This window comes from Hydra vulgaris, chromosome 15, assembly GCF_038396675.1.
Source record: "Hydra vulgaris chromosome 15, alternate assembly HydraT2T_AEP".
Lineage (NCBI taxonomy): Eukaryota > Metazoa > Cnidaria > Hydrozoa > Anthoathecata > Hydridae > Hydra > Hydra vulgaris.
The window spans coordinates 21,365,534-21,392,500 of record NC_088934.1 but is presented as its reverse complement, the minus strand read 5'-3'; the positions used below and the strand labels follow the sequence as shown (position 1 = coordinate 21,392,500).

The following is a 26,967-nucleotide window of genomic DNA, read 5'->3' as shown; positions in this document are numbered from 1 at the left end:
ATTAAGAAATTAGTTTTTAGCTACGCGACCCGGTTTTTATTGTCACCAAAATTTAAACATATTTAAACTTAAATTTAAAATAATAATATAATATAACTAGATGTTTAACTTGGGGGATATTATCGGGATATTATAGTTTATATAATATATCATCGTTTAATATATGTTTAAATTTTAGCGACAATAAAAATGATATATTATATCATTGATTTAAACTTAATTCACATTTTAAGGTGTAGATTTCCTTATTATATCATTGGCGACAATAAATTGATATATTATATCATTGATTTGAACTTAATTCACATTTTAATATGTACGTACATCGACTGACAAATAGGGATTAGAGCAATTAAATGTACATGTTTTGAGTCAAGCTTAGGGTTAGGGTCAGAAATCAATCAGAAATGCGTTTTGCATTTAGGTGTCGATAGAAACCAGGTTTTTTTAAAGTTGTTATTGAAAAGGAATTTAATCATAACCGAGTATGAAAAAGATGGCAAATATTTAACGTTTTTAATGTGGTTTTTTATCTTTTTTTATCTTTTTTTATCACTTTAACATCAAATTAGAGTACTTTCATAAAGTTTGCAGACCTTTGTTTTTATATAATTCTGAATCAGTATTCTATCACTATCAAACATAAAAACAGGGGGAGGGGGAGAAAGTTGAGTAGCGCCTATATGGCAACAGTATTGAGTAGCTCCAGATATGGCAACAGTATTCCATACAAGATCGGATTTGAGATTTATAGAGATAGAGAATAGAATCCAAAGTAAGAAAGTGACGAGTTCGATAAAGAGATGCAACCTTAGCAGATGCTAATTTTGCAACTGATTTGATATATGGTTTCCAAGAAAGATTGAAAGTAAGAGTTAACCCAAGAAGATGAAGAGTGGATGACTCATCGAGTACATCACCGTTCATAAATATAGGAAGATCTAACTTATTACGATAACGATTGGCTGAAAAAAATTGAGTTTTATCTGAACTAAGGTTCACCAGCCACTGTGAGCCCCATGCTGTAGCAGAAGTGAAATCCTTTTCAAGATCAAACGCCCCCTCCAAGAAATCAGAGAGTGTTGGTTTCTTATCACGACAAGAATAAATGGTAGTATCATCAGCAAACAATGCCACCTTAGATGTGAGAATATCTGGAAGATCGTTAATGTAAATTAAAAAGAGCATAGGGCCAAGGATTGAACCTTGAGGAACCCCTGAAGGTACAGAATAAGAAGAAGAGTGCTGTCATTCGAGGACAACTTTTATACTACGATTGGAAAGGAAGGATTCAATAATCTTGCCGGATACACCATAAGATGTTGCCGGATACACCATAAGAAGAAAGCTTATGGAGAAGACTAGCATGTCAAACTTTATCAAAAGCTTTTGAAATGTCAAGAGCGATGGCTTTAACCTCTCTACCTTTATTTAATGCACGATAAAACCTATCGGTTATTACTGTTAGCAAATCAGCTGTAAAACGAGAAGATTGAAATTCACATTGATGGTCAGAAAGTAAGTTATTAGATTCAAGATGAGAAATTAAGTGCTTGTTAATTAAAGGTTCAAAAACCTTGCTTATGATAAATTATGGAAGAAGTAATAAATTTCAAACTAGTTATTATAATAACTGATTTGATATTTAACAACTTCGCTGTTATTGCTATTATATATTGCTATTATAATTTTTATTAGTTGTTTGTATTGTCTATTTTTTTCTTTAGTTCAAATTTTTAAACTGGGCGCGATAAGTTGATCGCAGCTAGGGCTTCCAGTTCGAACATGTTTAGGTTCAAACGTTCGAACTTTTGCCATTTTTTAGTTCGAAATTTTTTTCTCTAAAAGTTCGAACGTGTATATATATGAAAGTTAGGTTTTTTAATATAATTTTTTAATAGTTCAACCAAAATTTTTTTTTAAACTGTGGCTTCTTTAGACAGTTTTCTTTACTTTTAATTTTTGTTGTGTAATAATTTTTTAAAAAAGTAACACTTTTAAAGTTTAAATCACAAATGTAATGTGTATACAAATGATTTAGAACGTTACTTTTATTTTTTTTTAATAAAATAGTTACGTGCGTTACACATTTTTAATTGTTAAAGAAATACCTTGGTGATGCCCATAAAATAAATCGTTAAAACTTCTAAATTATTTAAAAAAAAATACGAGTTAGTATAGCTTAAACGAGCTAACTAAAGTTCGAGCATGTTCAGGTTCGAACTTTTTTAAATAGGTTCTAACTGGAAGCCCTAATCATAGCGGTTGTGAGCTAAAACTTAAATGTAGTTTAAACCATAATAATCCGTTGCAAGTTCTTTAAAGAAGGTAAGTGATAGTTTCATGTTTACACAAATAAACATATATAATGATGAACTTTTTTATCTAATTTTCAGATTAAGTCGGATTTTATTGAAACATTTTCAATTTTTAATTCAATATGAAAGTTGACAGTTTTTTATTTATGCATTATCATAGATTAAACCATGCCACGATCTTACCTAAGTGGGTCAAACAAAAGAAAACTAGCGGAGAAAAAAAAATCAATTATGCTACTGATTTAGCGAAAATTCCGAAATTAACTTCATTTTTCCAATTGCTTGTCCTTGTCCTTAATATCCCAGTGAAAAAATTGAAACTGTTAGTAATGAAATTGTAAGAAATTAATTATTACTTATTGTATTTTCATCAAATTCCAAGCATTTTGAAATCAATGTTTATAGCAGTGTTAGTAGATGTGCAGGTTCAATCACAAGCATACCATTTCGACAGCAGCGATTCTCTTGCTCATTAAAATGAATCAAACCCTCAGAATGATAGCTGCTCGAATGATCTTTAGAAACACATAATTATTATTATATAATTTTTTTCGTCAATATAAACTTTTTTTTTTTTTTACAAAACTGTTAACGTAACAAATTGACTGGGGCAAGCAGAAGACGATAGTCTTATCATCTTGCCCCGTTAATTTCAATTATGTTTTACAATAAATATTAATTAAATATAAGATAAACACAAATTATAAGATATTTAAATATATATATATATATATATATATATATATATATATATATATATATATATATATATATAAATATAAGAACTCGTATAAGTAAAATAGCCTAGTAAATGTATCTTTATAAATATAAATACAATTAAATGCATTTTTATAAATATAACCATAATCATTTCCAGCTATTGTGTAAATGGAAAGAAAAAAAAAAAAGAAAAAATTTCAAGACGTGTGAAAGTTTTTTTAAAAGAGATTGTTTCAGTAATGTTGAGATCAAGTAACTGTTGTTTTACAACGCATTTAAAATGTTGAAAAGAGTTTATCGTTTTAATCTCATTTGTGAGAAATGAGTTCCACACTTTTGGTCCTCTTCTAGATATTGAGAATTGGGATTGACTCAAAGACATTTTTGGAATATAGTAGTTCTGCTTAGAATGTTTTGTTTCGTATTTATGATCAATAAGTTGGAAGTAATTATGGAATATTTTCGGGACCAAATTATTTTTTACTTTGAACATAAACTGAAGGATGCTATAGATGTTTTGTTCATAAATATTAAGAACCCTCAGTTCTTTCATTATTTGTTTAGCACTAACATATCTATTTGTGAATATGCGGCATGCTTGCTTTTATTTTTTATAGACTAAGGCTAGTTTTGATTTAGATTTTTTTTTAATTTTATTAATATTTTAGGTGTCCCAAGAAGTCCTTACGGTCTTATCACAGAGCACCGCGGAAGAGCATTTTGTAGGAAGTTCACGCCTCCTTTCCAAACGATATCGCATAGCTTGCACAAAAGGGAGGGGGAGGGTTTGAACCACGGATCTTAAGTTTCTGAAGCAAGCTACCACTGGGCCACTGCTGCTCATCTGATCCTCTTACTTGCAGAGCTTTTCAACTGATTCTGGAAAGTGGGGCAGTTTTAATAAAGATGACGTCAGTTTTTGGATTACCCGTGGTCCACATAAGTGTCAAAATCATTCTGAACCGTTTGAGTGAAACTTATGATTAAAAAATCGTTCTGAGGAGCGCTCGTTTTCAAAAATAAAACGAATAAAAAATGAGCAAAAAAGTACCATGCTTTAGTAAAGATTAAACATGCTGAGCTTGATGTTTATCGAATCAGACATTCTTCGCAATATCGATTTTGATGTAATAAGCGATTATAAGGACTTATTGTATAACAATGCCGATTTCGTTAATTGTGATATCCTTTATAAGTTGTTTTTGCAAATGTCCTTATTATAAACGTAAAGAAAAAAAATGAATACTAGATTTATCTCATAATAATAAAGAAAAGGCTTACGTGCGTTGGTAAATATTTACATTAATGAATGTACGTACTTTATAACTCAATAATCCAACAAAAATAACTTTTTTTTATGCAAAAATGGGGTTCCAAAAAGTTTTATTGCCTAGGGCCCCAGTTTTCCTTAAGCCGGCACTGATCTCATCAGCCGTATAAAAATAGAAAGGGAGAAAATGTTTCATGCAAGTCTGTAACCAAAATGAAAGACTGTTAAATTCTTGTAAACTTAAATGCACCCAAAATATCAGTGATGAAAAATGAACACGTATAATTGTTGATTTTTTTGTTTGTGATATGTTGCCCAAAAAGCAGAGTAAATTAAAAAAAGTTTAAAACCAGGGAATTCTAATATACAAGAGGTTGATAATATCTACAGTCAAATTGATAGAGCACTCGCTCCTGTCGAAATATTTAGTCCCCTTAGTTTAATCAGAGCAATCCCTGTTCTTCAAAAAATAATTTTTACTTCTCTCTACCAAATGAAGAAATTGGATTTAAAACATTCTTCAGCTATCGCATACTATTTTAATTTTAAGCATGTTCCCTGTATCCAGATAAAGCATCTAGCATTCAGATCATGTATACTACAGAAAGTCATGTTCTAAAAGTTGTTCAAATGCATTAATTAATAATCTACGATCTTAGTCATAGCAGTGGTACTTATGTCATAGCAGTGGTACTTATAGCAGTGGTGCTTATCTGCCTTGAATCAGCGTGCTCAAGTTTCAAATGATGAAGCCAATGTCCTTCAAAGTATGTTCAAGTATATGCCTGCTGTAAATATTGTATTTTATAAGAGTATTTTAAAATAATTTATTTTATTGTCAAAATATTTATGCTTTATATGTTATGTTGTTAAATGGGCTTCTTACTGAAACATTATATTTTTAATGGATTAACCAGAGGTACTGGTTAACTAATTATTCTTTAAGATATCTTTTTATTGTGCAATACATTTTAGATGTTATGCTTTTAGAATTTAAAACTAAAGTTTTATTTTGTGGTAAAGATCTTGGTACATACTTTAGATTATATATCACTTATCTTCTCTGTTGAATTGAATTTTAGACAAAATAGCGTGTTTATGTAATTTGTTCACTACTGTAAAATAAGATTTTTTTTCAAATAAAAAAAAAATGTAACTTACAGTGCTTTAATTGCCAAAATATACAATCATCTTGCTACAATATATATGAAAAATACTAGCTTGTATTATGTTTTTTTAACAGAAAATAATACTGTATTTTATAAAAAAAGTGTGTATTACATTGTTCTATCTCCAAATCAGGGTGTAGTAATTCAGACACTTGCTCTCTAAATATTTTAGAACAATTTTTCGAAACTTTGGTAATTTGTATAGGAAATTAATACAAATTGGTTCTGTTTGCGTTTTTTATGTTATTTGGTCTGCATATTTATTTAAAACTTTGAACTTGATTTACTTGGTTTGGAAAGACATGGAGATACAACAAAATAATTCTAATCTCACGATATCGCTTGCAAAACCATAATTTTTTGGGGGACTTTTTTTAGTTTTATTGTTTTAAATATAGTCTTTCCTTTTTCCTGGAGACTCCATTAAAAATGATGTCCTGGAATCGTTTTGAAAGTTTCACGTAAGTTTTATCATCACAATAATTTGTATAATTTTTCTGCCAGACTTATTGTCTAAACTAAATTTTAAGTTCAATTTCAGTCAAAAGTACTGAAATTGAACTTTAAATTTAAGTCAAAATTTAAAGTTCAATTTCAGTACTTTTAAAACATCCAACAGTTTTTACAATCAGTTTGAAAAACAAAATAGGGTTTTCCACTCTAGCGTGCAAAATTGCATCACGCATTTGTTTCTGTTTTATTCCCATTTTGAATAATAATATAATATTTCTAAAAAATTTTTTACTGGAATACTAATACATAAGTAATTCTTCTTCTGTATAATGACATTCTGTGTGATTTTTTTAACGTCCTAATCATAAGAAATAAAAAGTATCAATTTTACTTTTACCCAACCTTTTAAAAATATCTTATCGATGTGCATAGTAGTTAATTTTGATTTATAAATATTTCTAAAGTGCCAAGTAAAGTTTTTAATAATGATTTACATTCTTTGGTCTTTATAGTTAATTAAACTATTAACAAATATTAATAAAACCCGAAAATTAAATTAAATTAAAAATTAAATTAAAACAAATATTAATAAAGCCCGAAGTCATGCCTACTTAGTTGTGGATTTTAACATAGACCTAATAAACCATGCTTCAAATAATAATGTTAACAATTTTATTAATACTCTTCTTCAATATAATTTAATTCCGTCAATAAACAAGCCAACGAGAGTGACTAACAACTCTTCTACACTTCTTGATAATATAATAACTAATAACCATCTTAATAACAGTCTTTACACAGGCATAATCAAAACTGACTTATCAGATCATTTCCCAACATTTCTAGTTACTAACAATATATTATTTAACAGTATTCTTTCTCAATCCATTATATTTAGGCGACAGATCAATGAAAACTCGGTAAAAAAATTTCAAAATCTTTTAAAAGACAACGTTGATTGGAATTTGGTATTGCAGTCACATGACGTTAACAACGCATATGATCTATTTTTAAATCAATTCTGCAAGCAATATGATAAAGCATTTCCTGAAAAAAAAATTATTGTAAAAACCAAAACTGTTTTAACTCCATGGATGTCTAACGGGTTACTAAAATCTTCAAAAAGAAAACAAAAGTTATATGACAAGTACTTGAAAAAAAAAACTTATAGAAACGAAATGACATATAAAAATTATAAAAATATATTTGAAAAAACAAAAAGGAACTCAAAAAAGCTTTATTATGCAAAGCTATTAAGCAAAGCCACCGGAAACACTAAAAAAACATGGAGTGTAATTAAAGAAATAATAGAAAAAAATATTTATGCGAGAAACATTCTGCCAAAAAAAATAACAATTGATAAAAACACAATTTATGATAAATCAATTATTGCTGAAAAACTAAACAGCTTCTTTACTAATACTGGTCCGAATTTGGCATTAAAAATTCCTATGAATTCAACACCATTTGAATCTTATTTAAAAAGTTACGATAAAGTCATGAATGAACCTAATTTAAAACTAATTGAATTGCAAACCGCCTTTTTTTGCCTTAAAACTAACAAAAGTGCTGGATTTGATAAAATTAACGTTAATGTTGTAAAATCAGTATATAATATAATAGAACCCTCGTTATTTCACATATTTAATCTTTCACTTAAAACAGGTATCGTCCCTGAAAAGCTAAAAATTAAGTCCGGAGATGACTCAAATATTTCTAATTATAGGCCAATATCTATTTTACCTTGTTTTTCAAAATTACTTGAGAGAATAATGTACAATAGACTTTTTAATCACTTATCAGAAAACGACATGCTGTATTCAAAACAATTTGGTTTCAAAAAAAAAAATTCAACGGAGCATGCAGTGATTGAACTAGTAAATCAAATATCAAGTGCATTCAGTAGTAACTACTTTACCTTAGGAGTTTTCATTGATCTGTCAAAAGCTTTCGATACCGTTAATCATAATATACTAATAAAAAAACTTGAACACTATGGTGTAAAAAATAACAATTTACTTTGATTCAAAAGTTATTTGGCCGATAGAAAACAATTTATAGTTTATGAACAAAAACAAACATTTCCGACTGCCGTAACTTGTGGGGTTCCCCAGGGCTCTATTTTAGGACCACTGTTGTTCCTAGTGTATATTAATGATTTGAATTTAGCAACAGACCCATTAAATTGTATTCTTTTTGCAGATGACTCCAATCTTTTTTACTCCCACAGTGATATTAATACACTATTTGAAACAACAAACGAACAATTATTGAAAGTTAATGAGTGGTTCAAAAGTAATAAACTTTCTCTAAATGTGCATAAAACCAAATTTATTTTGTTCCACAAAGTTAATAAATCAAAAAATATTCCCATCAAATTGCCTAATCTAATAATCAATAACACTAACATTAAAAGAGAAAACTCAGTAAACTTTCTAGGCGTAATCTTAGACGAACATTTACGTTGGGGTTTACATATAAAAAGTATTGAAAATAAAATATCAAAAAATTTAGCAATGATATATAGGGCTAAACCATTTTTAAGCAGTAGTTCTTTGAAAAGTTTATATTTCTCTTTTATTCATTGTTATTTAACTTACTGCAATATTGCATGGGCAAGTACAAACCATACAAAATTAAAAAAATTGTACTGTAAACAAAAACACGCGTGCAGAATAATTTTTGGAGCTAATAGAACACTACCTTGTGAGCCTCTTCTGCGTATACTTGGAGCATTAAATATATATAAAATCAACTTACACCAAGTTTTAATGTTCATGTATGAAACAAATTTAGGATTATCTCCTGAAATATTTCAATCCCATTTTGACAAAATAGTTCATAAATATCCAACAAAATTTTCAAGTAACAACTTTGTTGTCCCAAAATATAATTCAAAACTAACTTCATATTCAGTTCTTTATCGTGGACCCTACTTGTGGAAAATGTTTCCCAAAATTGTAAATACACATAAAACTAGTATAGAGCAGTTTAAAAATGAATCAAAACAAGCATTCTTACTTATGGATTTTAATATATCCGACTTTAAATGTTTTTTTTTAATTAAAACTCAAATACATAAAATAATTAATACAAAATTATGTCACTGAGTGTATCAACATTTTTTTTTTTTTATTATTTAAATTATGGTATTACCTCTATGACGTTTGCTAATTTATTTACTTTATTTCTATGAAGTTGACTAATTTATTTTTGTTATTTCTATGGTGTATATTAATTTATTTACTTTTTCTTTTTAAATGTTACTTTAATTTTTTAATTTTTAAATAAATGATAATATCTTATTTATTTTTTCTTATTCTGAAAAAATGATCTTACTCTTTCCTTAAAGTTTTATTCTTTAAGTTTTTCTTTAAATGATAAGGAATTGTTATCTATTTTACTTTTTTACTTTTATTTTTTTTTTTTATAAATAATTTGTTAACTATAGATATTTAAATATTACGGTTTTTGTAAATACGTGAGAATAGGGTGGTGATAAGGCTAAATTAGTCTTCTTCTTGCCCTGCCAATATTTATTTTTATTTATGTGCTTCGAAACTGTATGTATTATTTAACGGCAAAACAAAAAAAACAAAAAAAAAAACAAAAAAAAAACAAAAAAACTACTTGTGAACCAGAGTTGTCAAGCAAACTAATATGTTTTTTGCTATTAACCAAGCTGAAAAAGTAAAACAAGTGTAATTTAAAATAACTTTTATGATGAAAAAGCAAAAATGTTGAAAAAAGAATAAAATTAAGATAACAGATATTCCAGGAAAGCAATTGATGTTGTTTTGGAACAGCTGGAAGTAAATATAAACAATAAAGGATTAAAACAAAATCTAATACAATGTTAACCGTGATTTAATGTAAAAGCTAAACTTTTCCTAATATAATGCTAATGAAATTTAAACTTAACATGACGACTTTTTTTTTATATTTTATTTCCCTGTGCTTGAAAATTTAATCTGTAACATTGGATCGTGTGGTTAATGTTAAACAAAGGATATTGTGGCTTGATTGCTCAGTTGGTTAGAGCGTTGAACAAAATATGAAAACCTGGACTGTTGTGCGATTCGAGTTCAAATACAGCCACTGCCAACTCAGCGCTTGAGAAGTATTTCGGTCAGTAAAATTGTTGGTTAGTACCGGATGCTACTTTGGATTAGTGTATGTGGCTATTTGTCGCTGTTCCTATATTAAGTTAACTTGCTTCTCCGCGCAGCGGCCTTGTTCGTCAAGGTTCGTGTTTCGGAGTTATAGAGTTTATAGAGGGTGATAACCACTATTAAGTAGCCTCCTCATCTGTAGTGGTCTTCTCGGCCTTGAGGAGGTGAATAAAAAAAAAAAAAAAAAAAAAAAAAAAAAAAGATAGGATGAAGTTCAAATAAAAAATATTGATTTTAAACACCTTAATAAAAACACAAATGGGTTTTTAGTCCAATATTATTTTCCAAAAGTGCAATGCGTAGAAAGACTTTTTCAATTATTTATATATTATATATATTATATATATAACTGTTTAGTATGTCTGATAGTATTCAAAGAGGAGTAAAATCTCAAGACACTAATGATATCAGGCCGTAGACTATAAAAATATAAAATATTTTTATACTCTACTTTATTTAATAATTATATTTAATAACTAATTTTTATTTAAAGACATTAATCTTAATTGACTATCATACAAAAATTAGACATACGACTTCATGTAGTATTGTTTTCATTTACGTAAAACTTTGTACAGCGTGTTTGGTAATTTAAAGGGAAGAATTTATTGTGCTCCAATATGTGCACTTTGTGACCCGTTGAAATATTGTTTGATTTTTTTATATTTTGTCATCAATGGTTTGTTCTTGCTTATTTGATTTATTATACAAATGCGGAAACAAAGCTCTAACGCTCGTTCCTGCATTATGTGGATGGTGAAGCCAATTAATTAGTGTTAAGCCATCTCCTTTATAGCATATTGTCGGGACATTTTGAACACAAACCGCATATATTGAACGATATTCGGCCGATGGAACAACATCCTTTGCACAAGGAGAGTCTATGGTATCTAGATAAAAAAAAATCATTTATTATATAAAAAAACAACTCTGTTCAAAAAAAAATGCAAGAACTATTTTTTAAAAGTAATAACTATTAAAAAAAATATCGTATATTTATATATTTTTATTTAATCCTTGTGGGGACAATAAATTTTACAAAGATTGTTGCACAATCAAAGTGCAAGGGTACCTCTCTCTTTTATGCTTTAAAAAATGACTTGCTTGCACACCATTATATGACTTACTTTTATTTTGTTTATTTTTGCACCGTGTTTTACTCAAAATAGTTTTTCAATTACTATTCATAATTTAGTTTTAAAATAATATAATGTTAATATAGTAGTGAAAAAAATAATATAATGTTAATATAGTAGTGAAAAAAATAATATAATGTTAATATAGTAGTGAATAAAATAATATAATGTTAATATAGTAGTGAAAACTATGATTTTTAGGAGAATTATTAGTAGTAGAATTTAAAAGGTAAAACAAATATTATTTACTGGTGTTATTTTATTACGAAGAATCGTAATAATGAATAATAATTAAAACTATAATTTTATCTAAAATCATGAGGCGTGGAGAAAGAACCATATTTGAATAGGTTTATTGAATTAGTTTATTAGTTCAACCTATAGGTTGAACCAAGGAACCACGTTTATTAGAACAACCTACAGATTAACGTTTTAATAAAGGAACGTTTAACTTATTGTTTAAAAGTCAAGATATACGCGTTGACAATTGTTACAAATAACAATAGCCAAACAATAGGAAACATTTGCGTCACGTGGAAATACTTTTATATGATTATACATTAAAATGACAACAGTCTCAGCTATCGATTTAAATAAAAAAAATCTTTAATATGCAAAGAATTGTGATTAACATATTTTATTACTTTGTTAAAAATATTCTATATATTGAATCACCGTTGTATAACTTCTGTATAACTATATAACATAAAGTTTTTAAACCACATGATTATTCTAGAACTCTACTTGTAAAAATAATTCAAATACCAAAAAATATCAAAACAAAGATGTGAGGCAAAAAACGATTTGATTTCCGTCAAAAATTAGAAGTTTAAATCTTTGAGAAAATAGTCAATTCAAAGTGTAGGGAGGATGTGTAGGGAGTAATGCCCACAATCTCTAGTTCAATCTATAAATGATCTATGAAATGACTTACAACACGTAGAAAATTATTTTTACTTTACAATACTCATATTAGTATATCATATATTGCATTTTTACAAAACCGTTATTTTTGAAGTCAAAGTTTTTTTTACAAATTTATTAAACAATTATTAAACAAAGCTTGCATATTAATTAAATTTTTTTCAAGTACATGGGGCATTCTTAATTACATAAAATGCATTTATATTTTGCAAAAGTTAGTATTTTATGAGTAATAAAACATTTACTGAAAGGAGTTAGCAAGCTAAAAATGTTGGTTAAATGTCGGTTTATTTTGTAAAATTATTTCAAAAAATAACGCTAAGAATTCCAACCCGCATAGAATTTCAGTAATTGACAGCGCCTTTGATCTATAACAATGCGTTAAACGTCCACTATTAAAACGTCGTTGGTTGAACTAATAAACTAAATTATCAGTTTGTTACATTCATATACATAAAGTATGAAGTTTATATAATATTTTAACTAAAAAATATTGTGCTAGTGGTTTTATTTTTTAAAGCACCCTAATATTTTTAGTATTTAACATACCTAATATTTTTCGAGGGGGAAGTGGGCTAGGGGCAACCCATTTGTTGCCTTTAGCCCACCGCCCCTGTGAGTCGTTGGCCCTGTAAGATTGCTATTGAAAATGTAATTGGATAGCAAAGTGTTCTAGACGGCATTACATTAGTTTCATCATTTGAGAGAGATAAGATAAAAAGAAGGAAGCTGGTTGTTACCATATTTGCTATAAACAGCCAACAAAGTAGAGAAAAACAAAACAGAGCTATTCTCAATACCACAGACATAAGTGTGTTGAACATTCATTTGGTTTTGTCAAATGTATAGAATGTGTCTAATGGTCTTATATACCGAAACATATTATTATAAAAATATTAAAATGCTTTAAAAAATAAAACCATCAGAGCAATGTTTTTTAGTTGAAATTTTGAATAAACTTCATATTTTACGTATACGAATGTAACAAACTGATAATTTAGTTTATTAGTACAACCTATATGTTGAACTAATAAACTAAATTAAATTGATAAATAAAAAAATCCTGGTTTCCTGCAACAAAATATCTCCAGATCTGGAGATTTCTTATTGCTGGCAACACGAAATCCGGTTGCGTCCACAGTTGTTCACTTTAAACTTAATTATACTTTATAAAATAATTTATTTTTAGTATATATATGCTTCTCTATCCTAATATTTTAAGTTGTATAACACATATCTAAAAAGCTTAAGCAAAATTTTGCAACTTCACTTACAATAGAAATGTACTGCTTTTGAACAAGGGTTAAAAGTATTTTTAAAAGATAATAAACTAAACTCAATTAATTTTGAATATGACGTTGAAATTTTAGAGTAAAGTGTTTTTTAGAAAATAAATTTTAAACCTTTTTAAATGGAATTTAACTATTATTAATAAGTCCTATAAATATATGGTGTCTCTATTTTTATGACTAGACAACTCATTCTATCTCCTAATAAGAGTACAGCTCTAAAACTCAGTTTTATGGGTCTGAGGCCGGTTGATAGTCAGGTTTCACGAACTCTGTGGGAGTTCTTAGAGAGGCTAGTTCCATCAACAGCTGTAAAACATCAGATTAATAACAGTGCTATGATGAGCATGGATGGCATCCCTGTTCGTACTTTTGGTGTGCATTGTCAAGGCTACATTTGGAGCCCTTTGTTACAGCTTAGAGTTTATTAATAGTAATGAGGCGTTTGCTTGGACTGTTAGATAGTGAACTGAGCAATATCTGTGGTTTGAGTCAAGTTCTTTAACCAATTTAAAAAATGAACAAAGTATCAAAAACTATAAAACACAAAAACTATCGTCATCACCAAGTTCTCTAACCTACTTGCTTTTTGTGAGACTAATTTGAGTTCAACTGTATCATCTTACGATTTTAGTGTTGATGGTTATCAATCTTAATTTGGAAAGACTCAAATAGTCACATGCTTGGCCCGGGCATTTACATTCTTAAGATTTCATCTATTTGTTTGGAAACTAGGTTTAAATCCACAGACTATTCTTTTATGCACTTTCATTTAGCACCAACTCACTTTATTGCCTTTCTCTTTGTTCTATATTGCTCTCCTCCTTCTTAAGACTGCACTCTTTTCAATGTTACTCAATGTTAATCAATTTGACCAAGCGCTTTTTCTATATTCTTCAGCCAATATTGTTATTGTTGGTGACTTAAATGCTCATCACACTGAATGGCTTAGTTTTAGTGTCAGTGACTCTGCAAATTTTAAAGCTCACAAATTTTGCCTTTCTCAATCTCTAACACAAATAGTCAACATTCCAACTCGCTTTCCAAACAATTCAAATCATTTATCTACTCTAGTCAACTTATGTCTTGTTTCTAATCCTAGCCAGTGCTCAGTTTCTCCACATTCACTTTTAAGTGCTTCTGATTACAGTTTAATCTCTCTGAAGCTACAATCTCATTTTTCTTTGTCATCAGAATCCTCTTATCATTGTACCTCTTATAACTTTAGGGTGACTGAGACCCTTTCCGTGATTTTCTTTGTGATGACTCTTAAGTAGAAATATTTCGTCTTCCTGCTGACAGATATTCTTATTATGTAACTTCGTGGATTCAGGCTGGCATGGAGTCTTTTATTCCCTCTTGACAGTTCCAAGTTAAGCCCCACACTTCTTTATGGTTTTTCTCACATTTTGCTGCTGTAATTCTTGAACTGTTTGACATGCGGATCGTCTCCATAAGCTCTCTTCTTATGTTGTATAAATTTATTCTTGTGTTACTCGTTATTCAATTAAGACTTAGTGCTCCAAAAGTTTTTATTTGTGTAGTTTTTTTCCTTGAACATAAGTTCTTTGAAATTCGCCCCCTTCTTCTTGTTTTCCTGATTCATATAATTTACAATCTTTTAAGTTGTCTGTTAATCAATACTCTTCCAGTAACTTCCAACTCTAATAGTGGTTGCTTGCAGCCTTGTTGGAAGGGAAGATGTACGAAAAAGAAAATTAATTTAACAATATATATATATATATATATATATATATATATATATATATATATAGAAGTTCTTAAGGATTGTATGACATCATTCTTATCATTTAATGTTTCATAAAGTGGTGCAACTTTATTTTAGTTAATTGCATCGTATTACTTCTTTTTTGACTAATCAGTAAAAATACGGGTTAGTTTGATTTATCAGTATTTTACTGCTTAGTTAAACTAGTCAATTAATAGTACAACAAACAAAACAAAAAAATTTTACTTTTATTTTGTTTATAATAAATTAAAAAATTCGCATTTTCATTTTTTTTTACTTATTGAGACTATGTAACCATTCGATACCATACGATTCTTTTTATTATGAGTACCGTGTGATATTGAATCTATACTGTTTGTGTGTGTGTGTATAAATGTGAAAGAAAAATCTTTTGTTATATATTGGTCCGAATGATTAGAAACACTGCTAAAAATCCGATTGCAGAGCAAAAAGTCTCAATCATACTCGTTTGATATCAATAATGGCGTAATCAATAATAACTGTGAGATGTCAGCTGTGTTATACTAGATTGACCGCTATATATCCTCTATTAAAAGCCAAACTAACTTCGGTCATTTCGGTCACGAAAAGAATGATCTGGGTGGACCAGCACAAGGAATAGACTTCTAGCGACTGGAGAAAAGTCCTTTTCTATCTTATTTAATTAATGAGTATCATCTCCTTATAATTAGAAATGTTTACTTGCTGTACAGTATACATGTATGCGTTGAATTAATTATTTTCGAGGTATTAACGTTATGCAAAGTTACATGTACGTACAAAACAGTACTTCTATAATCCAATGAAACCCACCACTGTGTGTTCCCAGTTTGAATGCATGCTCCGAATGTGGAATCACAATCAAGACTATTGCAACATGTTCCTGCGTCTCATACAGGAAATGCCCAGTTGTGTGGCTAAAGTAATCAGCAGCAAGGGTGGTTACATCAATAATTGACAGTTGGGTTCATAAGCAGTTGGTAGTGGATGAACCCATGCAGTTCAGATACAAGAAGTGGAAGATATTGATAGCTCTCTCAAATATTTGGTAGCAATGTCCAGGTCTAATACATATATATATATATATATATATATATATATATATATATATATATATATATATATATATATATATATATATATATATATATATATATATATATATATATATATTTATATATTTAAAGCCACACAGCTATTCCTGATGACACAATCCGTAAAATAAAACATTGTAGAAAAACTTTACTTTATTTTAATAAGGAAACTTGGAAAAAGAAAAACATACATGACTGCTTTGATGTAACAATGGGCAGTTATGACGGAGCAGAAATTTGTGAATTTGTTGGACTATATATTTTAGATTTGTAAAGTAAAATAATCAATATAAAAGATTTAGGTCTTTATCGCGACGATGGTTTAATAGTAATGCGTAGAAAATCTGGTCCACAGCTCGACAAAATTAGAAAAGGTATTATAAAAAATTTTAAAAACCCTCTAAAAAATGAAGCGTTGATTTGATGTTGATCAACGTTGATTTTGCGTTGACATTAGCGATCAACGGCGATCAACCATAAATGGATGTTGTAACAACAGCAATGTTATCAACAGCAAATCAACATTTATTTACAAACACTGAGCGTTCGTTGATTTACTGTTGACAAAAAACAAATTTATTGAGCCGTTTACTAACAGTAATTTGCTGAGCATTTTCTGCTGCGATTTTTTTGTTATTTTTGGTGGTTATAAAACGTTTGTTCAAATTTTAATTGTATTATACGGTATGAAATGAATATAAACTTTATTGAAAAACATATATTTTATTAAGTAATTATTTTTTCAGTTCTTGAATAAAGATTATCCTAATGAAATTAGGGTAGTTCTTTAACTATTTGAGGATAATAGAACATCTTAATATAAATATTTTAAAAATTTAACATGAAAAAGTCAAAACTTAGCAGCAATTTGGCTTATTTATGCTTATTATAATAACATTACTATTATCATAGCAAATTATTAATGGCTGCAAGTATTTGCCTGATAAATTCTGACTGCAAACTTAAATAATATAGTACAAAATGCAATTTAAATTGATTTTTTCTGTATAAGAACAATAATGCCTTTATTTTTTTTTCTTTTGTGATGTAATAAAATAAAGATAATAATGCCTAAATATGACAGAAGCCTATATATGAGAGAATTTATGAAAGAAAAACGAAATACTGAAAAAAGAATAAAATATCTTCTTGAAGAGTGCAACATTGTTGGTAGAGGGAATTGTGTTCATCTAGATTTAGACATTCAAAAGATTTTTGAAGTTTCTGAAGATGTGCACAGTGATATATTAATGTTTTCAATCACTTTGCCAGAAAATAAATTTTGTTTAAGTAAAGTTGAATCTAATTATTGTGATGTTGACGACATTGCATTTAAAAATAGTTTATACAGTAGTATTGATACTCTAACTTCAACAAAAGATTTTTTATATGAGTGGTCATTAAAATACTGTATAAAAGATGATGCTTTAAATGCACTTTTATTTCACTTAAATAAATTTACTCCATCTATATCGAAATGCTGGCAGACATTACAAAAATCTCTTCAAAAAGTTGATGTTTTAAATGTCAGTGGAGGCGATTATATATATCTTGAAGTTAAAAGTGCAATTGATTATTAAATATCAACAGTTGGAAATAAGAAAAAGCTTGATCTAATTGTAAGTATTGATGGTGCACCTATGTACAATAGTAAAAAGACTTCCATTTGGCCTATACTAGTTACAATTAACAGAAAAGGATCCTATGCTGTTGCAATTTGGCATGGTCAGGGAAAACCAAACAATTTGGATGAGTACTTTGAAGATTTTATTCTTGAAATGAAAAAATTGCAAACTAATGGGTATAAACAGCTGCTGGTGACTATTAAAGCTTTTGTTTGTGATGCGTCTGCAAGAGCATTTGTTAAATGCATTATAGGGCATAGTGGCTATCATAGCTGTGAAAGATGTATGGCAAATGGCACACAAAAACATGGCGTAAGATTATTGGAAATGACTACTTTACTTTGTACTGACATGGCTTTTAAAAATAATTTTTATAAAGAAGGTCACCAACTTGAGAGTCTTTCTCCACTTGTTCAGTTAAATTTCCCAATGGTAACTGGATTCCCATTAGACTATATGCACCTTATATGTCTTGGAGTAGTTAAAAAACTTCTAATAAACTGGTGTAAAGGTCCCCGATGTATTAGAATAAGTCAATCTGTTAAAGACAGTATTTCAAAAACTCATAAATTTACGAAGTTGTACACCATCTAATTTTCAACATAGACCACGCTCTTTAAATGAACTTGAGAAGTGGAAAGCAACAGAGTTTCGATTATTGTGCTTTATGCTGGACCTGTTGTTTTAAAAAGGAAAAATAAATAAAACTATGACTTATTTATTTCTTTTTCAATTGCTATGCACATACTGCTTTCTAATAAAATGGCCAAAAATGAATTGTTAGTGGCATTTGCTAAACAGCTGCTTATATGGTTTGTCAGAGAAGTACAAATTTTGTATGGGGAGATCTTGGTAACATACAGTGTTCATAGCATGATTCATTTAGCTGATGATTGTGTTAACTTTGGGGAGAGTCTTGATCATCTATCAGCTTTTCCTTTTGAAAACATTTTGGGTTGAATTAAAAAAATGGTGCGAAAATCACATCAGACTGTTGCCCAAATAGTGAATCAATTAGATGAGAGAAAAAAGTTGGATATTTTTCTTAGAGAAAGGAATGGTAAAGAAATTTCTGCCCAAGTGGTAAATAAAAAGATCACATCAAATCTATGAGACAGAGTTTATTTTATTTAAGGCAAAGGGTTTATTTTAGTAGAAGAGGTTTTGGTAGATCTTGCAAAATGCAAGGCTCTAAATCCTCATTCAGTTCGAAAGTTTTTTCCTGATTGTTTTGAAACATCTTATTTAGACGTTTGTTATGTAAATTCATTAGCCAACCTAAAAACAATTTTTCCGAAAAAAAAAGAACTTTTAAAAAAAGACTTGATGATACCTGTTCAAAAAGGTGGTTATGCTTTTTTTCTGCTTAGACATTGTGATATTGCTTATGATCACTGATTTCTTGAATTAAAAACACAAACTTTGATTATACTTGCAGACCATCAATTTTTAAAGAATGTCTGTGCATGTGTCATTTTGTAAAATTTGTTGTAAATTTGTCAAATATGTAGTTCATTGAACAAATTTAAAGTGAGTTTAATGCATTTTATTTATAAATTTTTTGTGTGAAACAAATACCTGGTATGTTTATAGAAATAATAAAATATTTACACTGGCGTTTTACATTAATAAATCTAAAAAGCGTTTTACAAAGTTCATTGTTTTTTATCTCTAATGTATTTTTAATTTTATTTTGTAACTTATATAAGATTGTTTAGAATTAAATTGCACCAGAATATTGAAACTTCATTTGTCATTGTTGAATTTTTAAATGGAAAAATTAAAGTAGTGGAAGTGATTGCTAAAAGTTGGATGAAAAATGATGGGAAATGCTTCTGGCTGCCATTTAAAAGTTCCGCTGCGATTCGTAAAGATGTCACAACCTTGCAGGCATCAACCTCTGATTGGAAGATATACCTTGCAAGGATTCTATACACTACAGGTTTGCATATTACTATAAAAAAATGTAAAATAATTGAATTAGATATTGAACTGTATGTTTTGACCAGGGCACTGGAGAGGATAAACATGTGCTGGTGCAAATTTATTTTAGGCCCCCTTTACAATATGACTATTGTCTCATTTAATATCACTTCTTTTAAATCCAATATTCCAACGGGCAATTGTTTAAATTATATGTTCTGAATGTCTTTAGAATGTTTAAAAAAGATTTCCAACGATTAAAAAAAGTTTTTTAAAAACTAAAAAATTCATTAATTTTCATGGGTTTTTCATTAAAATTCATTAATTTATGTGGTGCACCAATTGCACTCCATTCTCATAGGGCCTGCTTTTGCCGCAAACATTTCAATTACATCTTCATTAGATATTGATAAATGATTTTACGTACATAGATTTGTGTTTATGAAGTAGCTCAGTCACACTTAGAGAAAGCAGCAGATACTTCAAATATTGAAACTGACACCAAAGAGAAAAAAGGGACAAAGCAAAAGTAAATTTTACTAAAATTAGTTTTTAACAAATAAAAAATTTTGCAATAAAGAATTACACAAATCATGCACTTTTTTTGTTTATAAAGTAAAGTTTATATTAAAGGAGAAAGACAGCAATGACATTTTGTGAAAGTGATGAAGATATTGTGGTTGGTGATGAAGAACTATACGGAAGATACTATTTTGATAGTTCAAATAGCTAAAGAACATCTAACGTGATTCCAAATATAGCAGGTTAACTATTTTTGTAAAAGTAAAATAATGGTTTGTTAAAATAAAATGCTTTTTTTTTTATTGAATTATAGATGTTTTTAAATCAATATCAACTCCCCATTTACACAGTGAAATAGCAAGCTTTTCAGTTGCTGAACATAACAATGACTTCTCGAAAGAAACTAATCTATCTCAAGGGAAAATGATGTTGTCTTCAAATATATTGGTAAAAAAAAGTCCTAATGTTGCTTTTGTTCTAATTAAAATCTGTGTGCGTGTGCAGTAAAAAAGTTAATAGAAATCAGAACTATATATTATAGAATATAATTTTGTTGACAAATATTTTATAAATATATGTTTGTTGACAAGTTTAAATAAAAATCACTATATAATGTTTAAAAATTTTATTTAATTTTTGTATGTATAATTTATCTATACCTAGGTAGAAAATGGCTCTAAAAATTGTGTTTTGGATAAAGAGGATAGCAAAGAAAAACATTTGTCTTGCCAGGGTAAATTAAATAAAAGTTTTATTTATTTTTTCCATTTAGGTAATTTTTCATGGTTAATTTTTTACAAAATATTTTACATAAATAATAATAATATTGTTTATTTTACTACATTTTTTTTTTAAGATTTTCAAAAAAGATTTGCGTTGAGTTGGATGGCAAAAATAGATAAAAAAGAAAAGTGATTCAAGAGTCAATTTTAAAAATCCATGTATTGAAATTAAAATAATTTCATTCATATAGAATGAACATAATATGTATTCTGACCCTTAAGTAAATTTTATTTTTTTAATAATAGATGAGTTCTCTTAGTCGTTGTGGAGGTAATATAAATCGGCTTTTGTTTTTGGAAAGTTGTTGATGAGCGAGGATGCTGGGGCCTGTTTTAATGTCTCGGGTGGTTCATTGAAGATAAATTTTAAAACATACACCCTGTATCATATGATAGTGGGTAAGAATGGTTTTATGCATTTTTTTAGATTTTTTATTTCACAGGAAATATATTTTGTTTATCCTAGTCAGTCATTTATGTAACTATTTGCTATAATTTCTGCAGTTTGATTTTTTTCAAATTTGATTTGAATTTTTGATTTAGATGCGATTACACGACAGCATCATGATGCAAAAAATTGCAAATGTTATTCAGGCATTTCGAAATTTTTAAGGCAATCAGAAACACGACTCAATCGAAAAGTTTTGAAAATCTTTGAATTGCTCTATCAATAAATTTTTTGCTAAAACCTTTATTTACAGCCTGTTTTTTACAAAACAAATAAAGATTTGAGCAATATGTATAAATTTTATATACAAATATTTTATATATATATACATACATAATATATATATATATATATATATATATATATGTATATATATATATATATATATATATATATATATATATATATATAAATTATAAATCAGTAGAAAATCACTTAACAAAGTTTTTTTTCATTTAACACTGTGTTTCATTAATAAAAAGACTCATCAGAAATACTGAGTTTTTTTATTGATGAGAGCATTTCTGATGAGTCTTTTTATTGATGAAATACAGTGTTAAATGAAAAAAAATTTTCTTAAGTGATTGCCTACTAATTTATAATTGCTCAGATCTTTTAAGAACATTGAACACTCTATTTTGTAGAATACATTTTAAAGTTGTTTAAATATATATATATATATATATATATATATATATATATATATATATATATATATATATATAAATATATATATATATATATATATATATATATATATATATATATATATATATATATATATATATATTTCGTAAACTGTTGATATATACTTTTTTGATATATGCATCAAAAAGCGATATCAAAATACCGTCGGCTATTATAAAAATATATATATATATAAATATATATATATATATATATATAAAAATAAATAAATAAATATATATATATATATATATATATATATTTCGTAAACTGTTGATATATACTTTTTTGATATATGCATCAAAAAGCGATATCAAAATACCGTCGGCTATTATAAAAATCAGTGTTGAATCACCAAGAAAAAATGATTGTTGATTAAACGTTGAAAAGCAACATTCGATCAACGTTTTTTGTAAACACCAAATCAACGTTGATAAGTGGCTAACATTTTGGACAAAAAATCAATATGGAATTAATGTTGACGAGAAACATTGAATCAACATCAAATCAACGCGTCATTTTTTAGCGGGAATATTGGCTTTCAAATCGAAATAAACATAAATTTAAAAATTGTGAATTTTCTTGATGTCACATTTAACCTCTCTGAAAATTCATATAAGCCTTTCAAAAAACCAAACGATGAACTATTATATATTAACATTAACTCTAACCATCCACCCTAAGTTCTAAAACAAATCCCGATTTCAATTAATAACAGACTAAACCAAAACTCCTCAAATGAAAATGTATTCAATTCCTCTAAACGAATATTCGAAGATGCCCTAAAAAAAAGTGGTATTGAAAATTTTGAACTAAAATTTGACCCTGAAAAAAAGAATACAAAAAAAACGAAATAGAACTAGAAATGTAATTTGGTTCAACCCCCCATATAGCAAAAACGTTTCTACTAACATAGGAAAAGTGTTTTTAAAATTGGTCGATAAGCATTTCCCGCGATCTAATAAATTACATAAAATTTTTAATCGAAATACAATTAAAGTTAGCTACAGTTGCACAAAAAATATGGAAAGAATTATAAAAGGTCACAATAAGGCTTTGTTAAACAAAAAAGAAATCCTAAATGAAAAAACTACAGAAAATTGTAATTGTAAACAAAAAATCAATTGTCCAATGAGTGGAAGTTGTTTATCAAAAAATGTGGTATGTAAATGTGTTGTTTCCTCTAAAAATGTACCTGATAAACAATATATTGGCATAACAGAGGGTGAATGGAAAAAACGTTTTGCCAATCATAAGCAATCTTTCAAGAATAAAAAGTATTCAAAAGACACCATGCTGTCAAAATATATATGGGAATTAAAAGAAAAAAATATTGATGATTTTATACTGAATTGGTCTATCCTTAAAACAGCGCCTGCATATAACATTATTTCCAAAAAATGCATACTATTCCTACAAGAAAAATTTGAAATAATTACACATGCAAATCAAGAATGCTTATTAAACAAAAGATCGGAATTAATTTCTAAATGTAGGAACGAAAATAAGTTTCTCCTAAAAACTATAAAAATAAATGAGTTCAAATAATATTTACATTAACTACCTATTTTAAAAAAACATTTTAAAAAAATAGCACAAGTAATCATTTCTAAAGAATTCTTTTTATAATAGTGTCAGCAAATTCCACAAATGTGTGAAAGTTTACAGTAGTTAAGACATTTGCAACTTCTTGTAATTTAATTTTTGGTATAAATTGAAGTTTTATATATATATATATATATATATATTCTTATGAACAAGACAACTTTTTTAAAATTTCTTAGAAACATTTAATTTATCAATTTACATGTTTCCATAATAACATAGTCATCCTCAGATATGCGAACGAAATTGGTGCAATATAGTTAATATATATATAATAATATAGTTAAAAAAGTATAATAGAATCCATATAACTAAAGGTTGACTTGTTTATTAATGCTGGTTTTTTTTTTCGCTCTATCATTAAGTATCTCAGCATTAGTAAACAAGCAAACCATATAAAAATGGTGCTTTCAATCTAGTTATTTAAAACATTCCTGGTTTTTTATCGTCTTCTTTTGTACTTTTACTAATAAAAAACTTATTGAAGCAATATCAAAGCGGGCATAAAGACGTCTATTGGAAGTCGTTTTTAGTTTCTCAGACGTCTTGACACATTGACAAAATTAAGACATCTTAAAGATTCCTTATATGTGTTATAATGTGTTAGACGCAGATGAGACGCCAGATTTTTATGCAAGTTCTTGAGGTATATAAAATAAAAATGAGACAAATACACTTTAAAGACGATCAGATGTTAGATGTTTTTTTAAAAGAACTGATATACACAAGCAGGGCTGTCCCTAGGGTTGAGGGGTTGTAGTGTACCCATTAATAATAATCTTGTGAAACAAATTTGTGAGTAGAAAAATATCTTTGTTACAAATGACAGTTTGGCATTAAGTGTCTCAACTCCAGATCCTCCAGAAGTTTTAAAAAAAAAACTTCCTAGCCTACTTGACTTATGCGCTTCATAATAAACTTTTTGCTAGAGGTGATTATCGCAAGTTAGTCAAACTAAATATATTCTTACTTGGAAAAGTTGTTGAGAACTTCAGATTCCCGCAATCTGGTGCAATGCATGAGGCAAGATTCATAGTTTACATGCTTTGAAAATTCAGATGACCAAGGTTACACACAAGATATAGTGATTATCTTGATTATGGTGGGTGAAAAGAAAAAATATAACGATGTTTCCTCATAAATGTTATATATGTTCTATGCTTTTGCTCTGAAAATTACAAAGATCTTGGAAATGCTCTAATAAAAAGCTTTAATCATCACACCTGGTATTTGGATGAACAACTAATTGTTATTGCATCAGCAGACAAAGACATGCCTGATACCAGTAGAAGTAATAAAAAGTTTACTTTTTTTAAAAAAATAAATTATTTACTCAATATTAAGCTTATCAATATTAACATACTTTGTATCTACATATGATATTTATATATGATATATAAATATATGATTGTTTGTATCTATATAAATAATTTTTAATTGTTTTAGAAAAAAAATAAATTGAATTTTTAAAAAATAAAAGCTATTTTTTTAAAAATTTTTTAAATATATTAAAATATTATGACTTTTTGACCTAATCCTGCTGCAAATGATCTTGGGAGTTAAAACTTGAAACATCATCATTTTAATTTAAGTAGTAAAGACTGCAAAGTTTATACTTTGCAGTCTTTACTATTTAAATTAAAATGATGATGTTCCTGGATTTTAACTTCTGTTACTATCAGTAGATGAAAATTTTAGATTTTTAATTTAAATTTTTGGCGTGCCTAATTTTTACAATCTAAGAGAATGGGTGTTTAAATACAACTTAGGCTAAACATTTTAAGGGTAATTTTCATCATAATAATAAGAAAAACAATTTTGCACTCTTGAAGATTTGTTTTATCATTAGTGTTAATCATACCGCCGTAAAATTAAACCTGGTTTTTACAAACCATGAACGTAAATGTCAACGCATTTATACTATTTAAGTATATTTGAAAATAAATTACTTATTCTTTAAAGGACAAACTAAAAAAAACAGTTCAACTTTATGTAAAACAACGTAAACATGATGATTTATAGCACATTTAGGTAGGGTAAGATAAGGGACTTTAACTTACAATCAGTTTTCAATAACCATTCTTCAAGTCCATTGTTGCAGATAAGAATTTTACTAGTTTCCGCTATGATTTGGACTATATCTATTTCGTGTGCAACTCTGTTAACGCATGCCTCTCTAGTTTTTCTTACATTACACAATGTACGTTGTAAACAAAATAAAAAAATAAAAGTAAATACTTTCATTTTTTTTAAATTACTAACGTTTAAGTAAGCAGTCCAGTCTAGAGATTGAGCATGAAGCCCTGAAACTCCTGCAGAGCGCAACAGTGAAATTGGGCTCAAGGTGAGAGTTTAAAGACTGAAAGAATTAAGTTTGCTGAGACTTTATTTGCAACTTTTATTTTTTTCTTAATTTTTGATAGCTTGCTGTTTACCGTTAGATAAAATATAGTATAAAAACGAAAAACACGTGTTGTATCATTTTTTTTATTGTTTACGTTATTTGCTGCGTCGTTCAACTTTTTGTGTAAAACTATGTAAAACGCAAAATAATTATTACTTGTTAGGTAATTTTTCATTATTTTTCAGAAGTTTACTTTTACTTAAAATATTTATAAAATGTTGACAAAATGTCCTATTTGGCTATAACTTACTGACCCCAATTCAAATTGGCTTATAAATTCTATAATAAAAAATAAAAAACTTTTAAATTAAACAACTGTTTAGGTAAGATTTTTTGCATAAAATAACTGGGAAAAACCTATCATTTAGGGTTTAAATTATCTGTCAATAGATTTGTTGGAGATATATTTTTTCTTGAACATTTTTGAAGTTTAATTTGTAACATCAAGCGGGCTTAAAAGATCGATTTGAACTAGATGAGTACCAGAAAAGGATCACTTTTGCGTATTTGCTTGCGACTAATGATTTCAGCAAAATATTTGTCGTTTTGTAATTGAGTAAGAAAACTGGGCGATGTGGAGCATGATTATTGAGTACCAGTTTAAAAACATAAAGATTGAGATTGAGGTTGTTTATTAAGAATATCAAGTTGTTCATAAATATCGACTAAAAATTGG

General features: G+C 27.9%; 1 protein-coding gene and 1 long non-coding RNA gene across 5 annotated transcripts; one reads left to right on the top strand and one right to left on the bottom strand.

The window, feature by feature from the left end:
- Positions 1–10,639: 10,639 nt before the first annotated feature.
- On the bottom strand, positions 10,640–26,157 carry LOC136072107 (uncharacterized). Its single transcript, XR_010644372.1, has 2 exons — positions 25,948–26,157; positions 10,640–10,992 (listed from the first exon to the last, which is right to left on the bottom strand). It is a non-coding gene; the product is annotated as an uncharacterized LOC136072107 (long non-coding RNA).
- Positions 19,601–21,838, top strand: LOC136091483 (uncharacterized). 4 transcript variants are annotated; one of them, XR_010644020.1, is made up of 8 exons: positions 19,601–19,862; positions 20,275–20,372; positions 20,477–20,607; positions 20,716–20,812; positions 21,033–21,098; positions 21,222–21,306; positions 21,394–21,546; positions 21,691–21,838. XR_010644020.1 is itself a non-coding variant. In XM_065819106.1 (4 exons), exons 1-3 carry the CDS (start codon positions 19,740–19,742, stop codon positions 20,574–20,576), a joined length of 321 nt encoding a protein of 106 aa, XP_065675178.1. In that variant the 5' UTR covers positions 19,601–19,739; the 3' UTR covers positions 20,577–20,607; positions 20,679–20,812. The 4 variants fall into 4 exon arrangements, 1 of the variants encoding a protein (XP_065675178.1); XR_010644019.1 differs by having other exon boundaries at positions 21,029–21,098; XR_010644021.1 differs by lacking the exon at positions 21,222–21,306 and having other exon boundaries at positions 19,637–19,862; positions 20,477–20,812; positions 21,029–21,098.
- Positions 26,158–26,967: the final 810 nt, after the last annotated feature.

What these genes read in the sequence shown, in the direction of transcription:
- LOC136091483 (XM_065819106.1), top strand. Translation starts at nt 19,740, where the DNA reads ATGATGGGAAATGCTTCTGGCTGCCATTTAAAAGTTCCGCTGCGATTC. An exon ending in AAGGATTCTATACACTACAG is followed by an intron (nt 19,863 to 20,274) that starts GTTTGCATATTA and finishes TTACGTACATAG; the next exon opens with ATTTGTGTTTATGAAGTAGC. An exon ending in AAAAAAGGGACAAAGCAAAA is followed by an intron (nt 20,373 to 20,476) that starts GTAAATTTTACT and finishes TTTATATTAAAG; the next exon opens with GAGAAAGACAGCAATGACAT.